Source organism: Phragmites australis, chromosome 4 (assembly GCF_958298935.1).
Source record: "Phragmites australis chromosome 4, lpPhrAust1.1, whole genome shotgun sequence".
In the NCBI taxonomy this organism is placed as follows: Eukaryota; Viridiplantae; Streptophyta; class Magnoliopsida; order Poales; family Poaceae; genus Phragmites; species Phragmites australis.
Window position 1 is genome coordinate 9,904,573 of NC_084924.1, and position 14,269 is coordinate 9,918,841.

At 51.7% G+C, this 14,269-nt stretch overlaps 1 protein-coding gene across 2 annotated transcripts; it reads right to left on the reverse strand.

Moving 5' to 3' along the window:
* Nucleotides 1-12,479: 12,479 nt before the first annotated feature.
* On the reverse strand, nucleotides 12,480-13,892 carry LOC133914173 (leucine-rich repeat extensin-like protein 3). 2 transcript variants are annotated; one of them, XR_009909181.1, is made up of 2 exons: nucleotides 13,378-13,892; nucleotides 12,480-12,880 (listed from the first exon to the last, which is right to left on the reverse strand). XR_009909181.1 is itself a non-coding variant. In XM_062357311.1 (2 exons), the coding sequence occupies exons 1-2, from the start codon at nucleotides 13,764-13,766 to the stop codon at nucleotides 12,788-12,790; spliced, it is 465 nt and encodes a 154-aa protein (XP_062213295.1). In that variant the 5' UTR covers nucleotides 13,767-13,892; the 3' UTR covers nucleotides 12,480-12,787. The 2 variants fall into 2 exon arrangements, 1 of the variants encoding a protein (XP_062213295.1); XM_062357311.1 differs by having other exon boundaries at nucleotides 12,480-12,863.
* Nucleotides 13,893-14,269: the final 377 nt, after the last annotated feature.

Below are 14,269 nucleotides of genomic sequence, written 5' to 3' on the forward strand. Positions count from 1 at the left end.
GCTGCCCGTCGTGCTATGGGCTAATCGGACCACGCCAAGCCGCGCCACCGGGGAGACTCCATTCTTCCTCGTGTACAGAGCTGAGGCGGTCCTCCCCTTCGAGCTCACTCTAGGCTCCCCTCGGGTGCACGCATAGTCTGAGGGTGAGCAGGAACAGCAGAGGCGCGACGACGTCGACTACTTGGAGGAGCGCCGGCGGCATGCCGCCGTCCAGGCGGCTCGTTACTAGCAAAGTCTGCGGCGCTACCATCAGCGCCATGTCCGGGCCCGGTCTCTCGAGGTGGGAGACCTAGTTCTCCGACGCGTCCAGTCACGCGAAGGAAAGAATAAGATGTCCCCTATGTGGGAGGGTCCCTTCACCGTGATCGGGGTCCCGCGAGATGGTTCTTTCAGGTTGGCAGCCGAAGACGGGCAACCGCTCCCCAACCCGTGGAACATCAAGCACCTGCGCAAGTTCTACCCGTAGATGGCCATGCTCGCGGCTCAGGTCAACCAGGCCGGGGGCTTCCCCCCCGCCCAAGTTGACCGAGGGCTACCACTAGCTGGGTAAGTCAACCAACCCTGTAAAAAGTTGTCAATTCAAGATGAATATTAATGTACAATCGTGTGTCATTTTCGTTTTTTTGGATTTCATATGTTTAATCTGTCTGGTGAGATGCTCGATTGTGCGAGAAAAGTTCGCTCTCTCATTTTCCCCGCTGATAAAAGAATCCCGATCAGTATGCGCGTGGGCAGTTGCCGCTGACTTACGTCCGATGTGGTAGGCTGTGGTGTTCGGTGTCGTGGCAGATCTCCGGGCACTACCGAGTCCCTGGGCGCCCTGGGTAATCCTATCGCTCGAGCTGCTCGAGTAGTCCGGAGCCTAGGACCCAGGGGCGGGCTGTCGGTGCTCGGTCTGGTCTGTCATACCCGGGCGCCACCGAACCATAGGAACTCTGGGTTATGCCTCTGCCTGCTCTTGTCCGCCGGTCTGGGTATTCGAGAGGTCTCGGGTCGAAAATGAGAGCAGTCTATAAACAAGTACCGCACTAACAGAGCGCACCAAACAATGATTTTCTCCATTCTCTCTTAAGTCACAGATTGACAATCAAAGCAAAGGCAGCTCGACCGCGAGGGCCTCGATGCCTAGGTCGCTGCTCGGCCCCAAGGGTCCTCGGGTGGTCCTACCGCTTAAGCATGAGTGGTCGAGATCACCCGACCCCGGGCTCCTCACGCGCCCCTTGATGCTCGGGCGCCCCGGCTGAGGGAACCAAGTCCCCGGGCACCCTGAGCTCGGAGCGCACGCCCCTCCTGGATCGGTTGGCCGAAAGGTCAACAGCTGTCCGGTGAGTGGTTAAATTCAGACGAATTTACATTCAATAATATTTTGTCCCCGAGTCATCCTCGAGGGCCCTCGTATTCTAATCTGCCCGGTGAGATGGTCTCCTCGCGCATAAAACCCTACCGTGTGTCCACTTTTTCCTAGAACGACAGAATGATCCGTAGAAAGGTGTACCGTACGTGCGGTAATGTCCGATCGAAGTCTTTCATGGTGGTGGTGGTGCTCGGTCCGCTTTTAAGGGCCCCGAGCACTACCGAGTCCCTGGGCGCCCTGGGTAATCCTATCGCTCGAGCCGCTCGAGTAGTCCGAAGCCTAGGCCTCAGGGGCGGGCTGTCGGTGCTCGGTCCAGTCTGTCTTAAGCCCGGGCTCCACTGAACCATGGGGACTCTTGGTCGCTTTCCCACCCGCACGTGTCTCCAGTCTGCTGACTGAGTGGTCGCAAGGTGGAAAAGTGTTCACCGGTCATGGCGTGCTCCGTGCTGGATCGATCTATCTTCTAAGAAAGGAAGTTCGTGTCTTTGTTTTTTGACTTAGCCGATGTGGACTCGCGAGGACTAGGGGGCTGAACGCACCGAGAAGGACGGTCGGGATGACTTCGTTCTCGGGGACGGAAAGGTCGGGGTTGGACCGACTAAGTACTCCTCAGGGCATCAAGGTAAAACATCAGAAAAAGCGCTAAGTACTCGAGAATACCGGAGTTGCGAGCCCAAAGAAAAGCTTCCATTATATTTACAAAGGGAATACAAGAATTTCTAAGGGATCACTCCCGTATTTACATCAAGTCAAAGAAGAATAAAAGAAGAAGAAACTACAAAAAGCCTAATCGGAGTCGGCGTCGGAGTCGTCACGGCCTACCCCGGGGGCTGGCGGCGGCGGCACTTCCCGTGTAAAGCCGGCCACCACCTCGGCAGCGGTGCTTCGAACCGCTTCTCGGGCGGCCTCTCCCTCGGTTTCGACTACTCCTTCCCGAGCTGGCTCCAGCGGGAAGTTCGAGTCTCTGCTCCGGTAGCAGGCCAGGACATGCTCGGCCACTGCTTGGGCCAAGCCGCGTCCTTCCCGTGTGGCAAGTTCCTGGATGGCCCAGGGCAGCGCCTCGAGGCGCTCGCAGACTTGCTGATGTCCCAGGACGTATCGTCCGGGGGCATCGCCCTTCTTCTCCACGATGAGTCGCCCAAGGCCGGCCCTCGCCACGGACCGCCGCATCCGCCGGAGTGTGTCCTCCAACATCTGCTGCAGGTTAGCCCGCGCGACAAAGGCGGCCTCGAGTTTCTCCTTCGCGGTCCGCAGATGCTCCTCGAGACCCTGGCCCCCGGCCGCGCCAGAAGAGCCGGCGTCGGGTGTAGGGCCGGCAGCCTGCTTCGCTTGCGCCGCCATCTCGGACAGAGCCCGCTCGTGGGCGGTCAGCTCCACCTCGTGCTTAGCAAGCTGCTCCTCCCTGGCAGCGGCGGCCGCCGCCGCCTCGACAGCCTCACCCTCCCGGCGGGTCAGCAAGTCCTCCCGGGCGCCCAGGTCCGCCGCCGTGATCTCGGTGTCAAACTCCCAGATCGCGACGTCCTCCTCCCAGCGTCGGAGGTCCCCTTCGGTGTCCTAGAGCTCCCTTGCCCAACGCTAGAAATCGGCGTGAGCTCGGTCGGCCTCACCCTCCCGACGGGTCAGGTCAGCCTAGAGGTCCTCCGCCGCCCTCTCGCGGCCCGCGACCGCCTCCTCCTGCTCCTGCACCTGCCTCTCCCTGGCAAGGGCCTCGGCAGCTTTCTACCGCGATGCCTCAGCCAGGCGGGCGGCGTCTTCTCGCTCCCGCGTAGCTTCTGCGCGGGCGCTCCCCAAAACCTCCCGCTCCCGCGCGATCTCCGCGCGGGTATCCTCCAAAAGCTTCTACTCCCGTGCGGTCGCCGCACGGGCCTCCTCCATGGCGCTTTGCTCCTCCTCGTGGCCAGCGTGGCGCGCTCCGCCTCAAGCTTTGCTCCTCCTCCTTGGCAGTTTGCTCCACCTCAAGCCGGGCTTCGAAGGAGCGTCAAGCCGTCGTAAGCCGCGCCCTCTCCGTGGCCAGCGTGGCGCGCTCCACCTCAAGCTGCGCCACCTCCCCGTCCACCTTCGCGCCCAGCCGCTCGACCGCCACCCCGACGCTCTCGATCGCGATCGGGAGGGCGTCGGCAGGCTGGCTGGGCGTCGGTTGGGCGCTGGGTTTCCCGCAGGCCTCCTCCGGGGGGTTTGGGGTCCCCGAAGGTTGCAACGCCATCATCCGCCCCGGGCTCGACACGCCTGGGGTAGGTTCGACCGGCGCCGAGTGCTCGGGGGACGGCTGCGTCTCCGCCTCGGCCGCTGCGTCTGCCGGCACCCTCTCGGCCGCCGCGTCCGCCGGTCCCGGCAAGTTCAGCGTGCCCACCGTTTCCGGCTCTGCCGCCGCATCCGCCAGTTCCGGCACCGCCGCCGCGTCCATCTGCCCCGCCTCCGCCGCCGCGTCCGCTGGCCTCGGCCCGGCCGCCGCGCTTGCCAGCTCTGGCTCCGTCGGCGCGCTCGGCTCAGGGGCTGGCACCGGCCTCGGTGCCTCTGGCCGCCCCTGGCCCTCGGTGGCCCCCGTAGGCGGCCTGCAGGGGAAGGAGAAAGATCAAAACCAAAGCTAAGTTCGGGCGAAGCACGCCCAGGAAGGAATGAAGAACAAAACTTACGCAGTCTTGGTCCCTCGGTACTACCATTTGGCCACCGGGATCCTGAACTCCGGGCCCGATAGCGCCGGTCTGGAGTCCTCCCTCATCCTCTTTCGCCGGGGGCTCGGCGGGGCCACCGCGCGGTCTCCGGGTGCCGGATCTGGCCCCATCCGAACGAGGTGCGGCTCCAGGACCGGGAACACCGCCGCTGCTGATGGCGATGGCGGGGACTCCGGCACGGGAATGTAGAGCCTGGGGCGCTTCCCCCGGTCCTCCGGCGCCGCCGCCGCTCCGCTGTCGGCGGTGCCTCCTCCTCCGGCGTGACGACTGCTGCCCGCAGCGGCTCCACCGCTGGCCTGCGGCTCACCGATCGCGGCGCCCGAGCCTCCGGCCCGCACCGAACTGCTCGTGGCCCCCTCGCTGGCCACCTCATCCAACCCAGGGAGCTCGGGGGCCTCGGGGCTCCGGCTCCTCGGCCGGTCGACGAGCCCCTGGGCGTCGAATTCCGGGAGCTTCGCTTGGATCGCCGAGCGCTCGGGGTTGGCGCAGAGCACCATTTCCCTCCACGGGAGCTCCGCCCGGCTCATGTCCTCCATGCCGGCGACCACCCGGAGCATGCTCCTCAGCTCCGCCGGGCCCAGGTCCCAGCTTGCGCCGATTTGGGTCCGTGTGATGTCTTCAGGCCCGGTGTAGAGCCAGTAGGGCTGGGCCCGCTCCCGCAGGGGTGCCAGGCGACGGCGCAGGAAGTCCGCCACCACGATCACTGAGGTCAGCCCGGTGTCGCGCAGGAAATTGATGCGCTCAAAGACCGGCTCCAACCTCGCGTCTGACGGCGGCGGTGCCTCCCATGTCGATTTCTGGGGCTCCGCCGCCACCTCCGGCAGGGCGAGGCGGTCGTGGGGGTCGACGTTGACGTAGAACCAGTCCCTCCGCCACTCCTCCCATTTGCTTCGCAGCACCTGAGGGATGTACCGCTCCCCCATGCCGTCCCGCAGCCGAAGGTTGCAGGAGCCCGTGACGTCCGCCGTGGAGCACCCTCTCTTCTCCCTGGTCGATCGTAGGGCGAAGAAGTGTCAAAGAAGTGTCACCGACAGTGCCACTCCCACGAATATCTCGCAGAAGTGCGCAAACACCGCTAGCACGACGACGGAGTTGGGGCTCAGATGCACCAACTGCACGCCGTAGGTCTCGAGAACTTGGAGGAAGATTGTTGAAAACGGTGGCACCAGTCCCGCCGCCACGAAGGACGTAAACAGGACGATGCGCCCGGGGATGGTCGTCGCCGGCGGGAAGCTCGCCGGTGTCACCTTCAGGACCCCCTGCTGGCCCTCGGGGACCAGCAGCTTCCTGACCCTCTCCGCCGCCTCCTCGTTCCTCAAGCGAGACTCCGGCAGCACGCTGTCCAGAGTCCTGTCGCGGTGGCTTCCCCCGGCTCTCGGCATCTCGTCAGAGGGGGAGGTTGTCTGGGTGGAGGAGAGGGAAAGAGAGTAGTGCTCTGATCGCCTAAGGGATTCTAAGGGCTCAGGAGCGCGAAGGAAGCAAGAGCAAGATCGCAAGATGGCGTAAAGAGGGGGGGGGGTCCGATCCCCTCCCCTTTTTATACCTCAGAGAATTCAAACGTCTCCTGCCAACGGCGCACTCGGCGGGACGGTTTCCTCGATCGATGCAACCGCCAGGCAAATCTTCCACTGGTCGTGCGGCGTCAGCGGCTGCCAGGCGTATTTTCCTCAATCTGCGCAGCAGCCGCGCGTGCCGCCCGTCCCGTTGTCATGCCCTTCGGGAGTTGTGTGGACGCGCGTCCATTCATCTCTAAGTGGGGCCGTACCAAAGAACCGGATCTAAAGAGCCACCTCTTGAAAGCTTGCCACGTGGCGTCCACGCCAGCCCTAGCCTCGTTCGCGACGAAGGGCCCATCCGCAGTCTCTGTGCCGTCGCCTGTCAATAGGCCCGGGGGCTACTGTCGATGTATCAAGAACCGGGGGTCCCTGAGTCCGGAGGCCAGGCCAGCCATCCGCCACATGGTACCATCCCGCGAGATCCCTCCTGTAGGATGAGAAAAACTCAAGTCCCGGGAGAAGGTGCTCGGGGCCACAGTCACTGGTCCCCGAGCACCCCAGTTCCCCGATGATCCACGGAGTCTAAGTACCGGGAAGAAAGTGCTCGGGGAGGTGCCCGGTCACCCCCGAGCGCCCTGGTCCCCCGACGATCAGAAGAGCCAAGTTCCGGGAGAGAGTGATTGGGACTGCGTGTGGTAGCTCCCGAGTGCTCGGTTCCCTGAGGATCTGTGTAAGAGTGCTCGGGGCTGCACGTGGCAGCCCCCGAGCACTCAGTTCCCCGAAGGATCGAGCAAGAGTGCTCGGGAGAGAGTGATCGGGGCTGCACGTGGGAGCCCCCGAGCACTCGGTTTCCCGAAGGATCGTGCGAGAGTGCTCGGAACATAATTTTCACACATACCATAGGGTATGTTACATCGTAATTGATGTTGGGTCTCTGTGTGAACCCTTGTGCTACTAGCTTTGCTATTTCACCATCTTATAGAATAAAAATTCATTTTTCTTCTATAGGGAAGACATTGGAGGTGTAGGCATTACTTTTGTAAATACGTCTCTTTTTATAAGTGAGTGCAATTTTACCTCAATTGCTTCCTTCTATTTGATCCAGTCCGAGTGCTTGAGGCACTCTGCCATGGCAATAGACTTTGTCCTGGATACAATTGAAGATCTTCTGCAATTTTCAAGGAGAAATATTTGTCTACAATTTGTAGTCTTTGGTATTGATTGATTATATGAAATCAATATAGTTTGTAAAAATATTATCTCATTTAACTCTGTGTATTTCCCAAAATAATGGAGTTAGGATGTTTCCATAACCTAGTGCCTGAATTTGTGAACACACTTATGCTGGGTATTTGGATGTTGAACATCTATAGATATTTGGATAGTTAATATCTATAAAGTGTCTATCAATTTGGTGTTAATTTGCATTTACTGACGTAGAGGAGGGATTCCTCAGTTTCCGTGGTAGCTTACAAGAAGCTTTATCCTTTGTGATCGTACTTCTCCCCCTCTTATTTTGATTTGGGAGTTGAGTGATTTTGTTTTATACCTCCACTCTTTCTGGCACATTTCTATTAGAAATATAGGATTTGATGACATCTTTATAACGAGTAGACGCATCTAGCAGATTATTTGCAATATATTGCAAATATAAGATGCTCTGAATAATGGTTCAAATCTCTGGTATGTGGATATGAGGACTGATTGTGAACGTGTATGACATTCTCTTTCGATTTCTGACATTCTTTGTGATATTAATCTTCCCCTAATACCGAAAATTATCCTCAAAATATTATGAACATACAGGCAACGAATATGTCACATATGAGGGACTCAATGTATTATATGATTGACAGATAATTATACCTTATATGGATCCCTAATGCCCTTTGATGTATATTGTACGATGGTGATATTGGTACGTGCAGAACGTAACTGATTCGCAGATGCAAAATACTTGAGTGAGGCCAAATTTTCACGCATTAACTGAAACGGAGGGAGCCGAATAGTTGCAATTGAATGAATTTGGTTTAATGATATGGTATGTAAAACCGCACATCACAAACAAGATGTTAGCAAAATGCAATTCTATAGTTGGTCATGCTTTGATTCTCTTGATGAGATATTCAGCTAGACCATATGAATATGCATATAGGGTACTTAATGCAGTAATGATCAAAGCCAAACAATAATTGAATGTATGTTAAGGAATGGCATTATCCATGTGAATAGATTTGATCATGCGTCCAGGATAAGTTGCTCTAATTTTAATTATGTGAGCAATGAGTTTGGCATAATTATGGTGTCTTATGTATAAAGACACATATGATACTATTTGATAGATGCATCAATCAGTATTGTAGAATATCTAGATTGTCCATAATATTGCTGAATAGAGTGACATATATATTCTTGAAGGTGTTCAAGAAATTGGGTGGCATATTTTGAATTTTAAGATAAGAGAACCTTAAAATTAAATTCCATATGCCATATGTGGTGCACATAGATCTAAAGATTTTTGGAATACTATGACTAATAGAATTGTTAATAATTTTTCTCACCATCTCTAAAGTAGAGTGACCAAGGCAATCATGCAAAGTCTTGATTTGATCAAGATAGAAAAATTATTTTATACGCAATATATGGTACGAGATTTGATATATGTACAGTACAATCTAGATGGTATTTTATGAAGATTGTCATATCCGTTATTTTGATTAAGAGGAGAAATTCCTCTTTGTTATCATCATGGGTTTCGATATGGAAACCATTCTGACAGATATCTCTATAACTTAGTAAGGTATGGGTTGAATCGAGATACAATAGAGCACCAACTATTATGACTTGTGTACTCATATGGATAGTAATTATGGCATGATCAAAGCCAACGATCACTACATCGTGTCCAGCGATTATCAAAATATTTCCTTATCTGTTAGTAAGAGTTTGGAAATATTTTGGTTTCCCTAATTATATAATTTATGGTATAGCTGTCCACAAAGCACATTTCCTCATCAGGTTTACTCTTGTAGAAATCTATATATAGAATTGAAGAATTTGATATAATTTTTTTTATCAGATATATAAAGTACATACATACTTTATTATAGTATCATAGTGCTAATACAATATTGTATTGCAATATTTAATAGGACATAGATAACATGGTATCTAAGGAATTAGGAGACTAATTAAGATATCCAAACATGTCGTACAAAGCAAATTTGACAAACATGTTTTTCATACTCATGGTATCTTCTGGTTGCAGAAGAGTGTGGTTGTTATTTGGTTCTTATAGAACTTATCGTGAACAACTAGCCTCCTTGATGGAGTCAGATTGAAGATTGAAGTGTGCTTCAAATCTTTGTCCTTGAGCAGGTCGGATATGTCTCACAAATAGTAAATATAGATCAACTAAATGTCTCGGGTGGCGGCATTTCTTAGTAGAGTACTTGTAACATCCACACTTAAGATAAACATTAGATTTGTCAAGTCTGGAAATGCCTTGACCCTGATCCAGTGCATAGGACTTCTGCTTCTTGTTGCTTTTGCATTTATCATTAAAGTTATTTGGATGGCGTCTAAAAGAGTCATCGAACTTGTTATTCTGGACATTAGCATGTATTTCAGGTAAAGGAGCAGCGTCGATTGGACGCTGATGATGATTCCTTAGAATGTGCTTATCATGATATTCAACTTGAAGTAATACATGTATTGAGTTAGAATAAACTTGATATTCTCTGTACAATATTGTTGTTGTAAGATCCTATCTGCAGGAAGCATAGTAGATAAAGTTTTATCTGATTTTTCTGCATCTGTAGGTTCTTTTTTTTGTTGCAAAAATGCAATTCTGAGCAGATTTTATAAATAGCACGATTGTATTCTCCGACGGACTTAAAATCCTAGAGTCAGAGATGTGTCCATAATTTGCATCTGTTAGAATGATTGCATTCCACTGTTCATATCTGCTTTTGTGCGCTAGCCACAGAGTGCTCAGATTTTCTTCCATCAAATACTCCTTGAGATCCGGATGGATATGATTCCATCTGTATAATAAACCATATTTAACATGATCTGGTAGCGGTGTATCTCCCTCTTGGGGAGGTTGGTAGTGTCGCTATTATTTTGCGAGACACAAGACTGACCTTAACGTCCATTGCTCATGTTGGATAATTGTGACCATTGAGTGTGAGTTCATCGAACTCTTTGCTAGTCATTGCATGGTACATGGATTTTGACCATAGATTTGATTAATTTACAATAGGTAAATTAAAAATCAACATAATAATTTTGTAATAATGATGCAAAATTTGTAAATCTAGAACTTGAATTACATAGTGTTGGCCTCAAATTATGTAGCTAACATGTTGAAGATAATCACCAAATGTAGTGTAGATTTCATAACAGTAGGAGGCATAATCTGATATTTGTCAATACACGTCTATATTCCTATTACCTTGTGTTATACTCATTTAGAATATCAGCAAATCACATAGAAGGTAGTCACCAAATGGTGTAGAGATCTAATTTAGTGAATTAACACATTGACAATAGTCACATAAAGTGGTGTAAACTGCACAATTGTGGTGGATAATATGCAAAAATGCAGTAGATGCCATAGTTCCACTACCTTGTGTTATACTCATATTAATTGAGGTAGTCACTTAAAATTTTGCATTGTAATTCTGCTTGAATTAAGCACTAATGTGCATAAAGCACTTTAGGCTTAATTAAGATGAATTAATGTATAATCTTGCAAGAAAAAGAATTTTAATTGAAAAATTATAAACTTAATTGCATGTTATAGGGATTACGTGAAGCAAACATATTGAACATTGCACAATATTCTAAAAAATATGGTCTGTAATACAATTTTACATCCGTAAATAACACAATATGCAATTACTGAAAACACCGAGGGCCTAAACATGAAAACTACTAGAGACATAGTACAATTTTGTTGTATTATTTTGTAATTTATTAAGAACCTAGGGAGCTTATTGCAAAATAACCAAGGCTTCGGTGGCCCAGGTTGTGGCTTGGGCCGTGTTGGCCTTTCAACCAACCCATTTAGACCGGTGGGGGAAAATCCCATACAAAAGGGATGGGGGTCGGTTAGGGATTCCACCTCACTCGCCTAGTGCCCTGGGAGCCGTCGCCGCTTACGGGTCAGGTCAGGCTACCGCTGGCTGGCCGCCGCGCCGTCATGCCTGGTGACTAATCCGGCCACCGTGCATCACTAGAGGGCAGGCACACTGGAGGGAGACCCGATGTTTGGGTTGTGTCGTCCGCTAAGTGATGGCATGGCCAGTGCCGGATGATGGCGATGCCGTAGAGAACAGCCACCTCCTGGCTCAACCGAAGGGCCGCCGCGACTTGAGGGGAACAACCACCAAATGAGGGCAGCTATAGGGCCAGCGCCGCCATGGAGGATCGCCTCCGAAGAAGATGGTGTGACTACTGCCGGTCCTCGTGCCTCCGCTGGCCTTAATGGAGAGCGAGCGCTGCCGCCAGAAGTGCAATTGCCGCCAGAATCGAGTCATCGAGATCTGGATTGTGCCTAAGGGCTGGCGTTGCTTGAGTGGCTGCCACCGGTCGAGGGCCGTGCGGGAGCGCTACCGGCCATCTTTGGGTGTTGCCGTGTTGGGTTGGGTGTTGTGCGCTGGCCTGGGAGGGGTTGCCGGTCGACGGGCTGACCACCCTCCTTTGGACTGTGCCGGCCACCTCGCACTGCTCTAGGGCTATTTTCGTCGGATGCGCCATCACGACCGCCTGCCGCCTTGAGGATGAGCGTCAATGTTGGGGTGTGCTCGCCTCCATGGTAGGAGGCTGCCATGAGGGCGGGTCCTGCAGCCGCATCGGCATGAGGGCCCTGCCACCGTCGGGTGTATGGAAGTGCGCCGCGACGACTAAGATGGACGCTGTGGAGAGCTGCCATGGGCTGAGGTTCCTGGGGGAAACACGCTGGGAGAAGAGGAATCCTCTGTCGTGGAATGTTAAGTTCTTACATGACACTTACCCTTTGTGTGGTCGATGACTGCCATCATGATTGCGGTGTCGTTGCAGCTGTGGTGAAGGGGAGCAAACGCAAAAGCACCATTAGTTGTGGTGCCACCATCATCGGATCTGCGTGTCAAGAGGACCTGGAGGGAGTCACCTTCTAGACACGAGAAGGTTGTGTTGTCTCCACATGAAGAAGATCCGCCATGGAGAGATGTTGTCCGCCACCTCTTCGAGGAGAAGAGCGCCAAAAAGTTTTCTCCGACGAGGAGGGCCGTTTATCTGCACTGCCGCTGGGTCATCGCTCTGGATCCGTTGAAGTCGGAGACGTTCTCCTTTGGTACATCGGTAGATTTCTTCTATGTTTATGTCGATGTGTACACGTAGATTCCTCTGTTGGTCGAGGCCTTGATGCCTATGTTCTTGGCTGGCAGATTAGCGGTAGAACAAAGTGCGTGATAACGTATTGTAAATAGAAAGTAAAGAGAGAGCACATAGAGTAGAAAATAAAACTCTTGTATTGATTCAATGAACCGTTTACATATATATACATGACGAAGGGGTGCCATTGGAGAGACATGTTTTCTCTCCAATGGACATAATGAAAAGGTATGAAGTCTCTTCACCAAAAGACATGTCCCTTTAGTAAAGACATATATTTGCTCATTGATCACTAACTGTAATCAAATTCTAATCAGCACGAGGACACAAGGCTTAGCGAGGCATCCCAGCTTCTCGAAGATGCCCCGACCCTTGACGATGGGGATGGAGAAGGTAATCTCCTCACCGTGAGCGCCCAACACCGCCACAACCACCGCGCACGTGCGCCCAGGCTCTAGAGGGCTGGAGCAATAGGCTCAGGTAGGCGGTCGGAACGAACCTGGACAGACTCACCAGATACGATATGCTAAAAACAGGATTCTCTTGGCTAAAAACGGGATTCCGACAAAACAGGTGGGATGAGGCCTCAATCGTTTTTGACCATATTTTTGAACGTCATCATCCTGTTTCTGTCCCGTTCCTGCGTAAGAATCGGGAAAATGAAAATGATCCAGAAAAACAGAAAACAGTTGCGGGACGGGATATTCCTATACCGCTTTCATCCCTATTTGGACCTTTCTTCTTAACCTCATACGTGATGAAGTCTTCCCAAACTCTAGAGCTGCACTTCTTGTGTCTCTTTGCGGTAGGATCTGCAGCAGTGTTCTCAAATTCAGCACTCAACTTCTATTCTTTTAGTTGCAGTAGGATCAACCCAGGCCAGATCAAAGGGCGCCATCATAGGAATAGCCAGAGATGATGCCACCATGCTTGCATTTGAACTTCCAGCACCTCCGCTCCCTAATTCCATCACAAATCTAGATCAAAATAAAATAAATCAGGAAGGAGACCGACTGCTAAACTAATGAGTACCATCAGAATAAAAGAAATTACTTTTGAACTTAAGCATGTAGTTACTAAACTTGCAATCTGATTTGTAGCTATTGTTTTAATATCTTTTTCTCTCTCTAAACGATGCTGGCATGCTCAAATCTGATAGATAGCACCACTGTCATAATACAATGATTGCCACTGTGTCTCCAGTTAAATTGGCTAGTGAATGATTCCAGTTGGCCTCTGCTGCATGCGCATATTTGAGAGGTTTTTCAGGTCCTAGTTGATGTTGTCAAGTCATTGTGATCCCATCACATCTGCACATATATTTGATACTGGCATGCCCAAATCTGATAGATAATTGATGTTGTTTTTCAGACATTGAGTATTATACCCCTATTGGCTAAACGGTAGCATACTTGCATATACTACTCATTCAAATTCGCATGTACTAACTAGTGATCGAGAGAGGAGAGAGTACCAGCGGCTATGGGAGGCGCTGGTGCGACGAGGACGGGCGGCGCCAACGTGACGACTGGCAAGGATTGACGGCGCCTTCGGTACGAGGACGGGTGGCGCCGACGTGATGAGGCCAGGCGGCACCGGAGCGACGAGGACCGGGGGGGGGGGGGGGGGCGGTGCCTGCGGGGCGAGGACGGTCGGCGCCGGCACGACGAGGACAGGCGGCGCCGGAGCGATGAGGACGGGCGGCGCTGAAGCGACGAGGACGGGAAGTGCCACCGTGCCGAAGCGATGTGAGACGTGAATGCCGAAGACATAATGGCGGCTAGGATCGGCCGGTTGGGCACTTCGCGGCTGGGGAGTAGAACTGCCATGGAGGCATGGACTGGGCTCGGCCGCCAGGACCATTCGGATAATTTTCAAACTCAGCTACTCCGGCTAGTCGATGCCGATTTCATCAGAAAACTACTACGATGATTTCGATGCTGAAAATTTCCGATGTTAATTCTGAAAAAACTAGCCCTTTCCAATTCCGACTCGAATCGGTTAGAAATTACCCAATTCATTTTCACCCCTAATTTCGGATATTATGTGTATCTTGATGATAATTTGGTCTCCTGATCCTCCAAGTATTATATGACAATTTCACGCTCGAGCATCGAGGTCAAATACCGTGCTGTGGCAGATGTCGTCACTAAATGTTACTGGTTACGACAATTGTTCCAAAAATTGCATCACCGACTCACTTCTACCACAATCATCTACTGCAACAATATTAGCGTCATCTACAAGTCACCAAATCCTATTTAATATCGACAAATCAGATATATCAAGATTGACATTCTCTTTGTGTGCGAGAAAGTCTCGCTTGTTGCGTGTTCTTTACGTGCCATCCTCTCATCTATTCCATC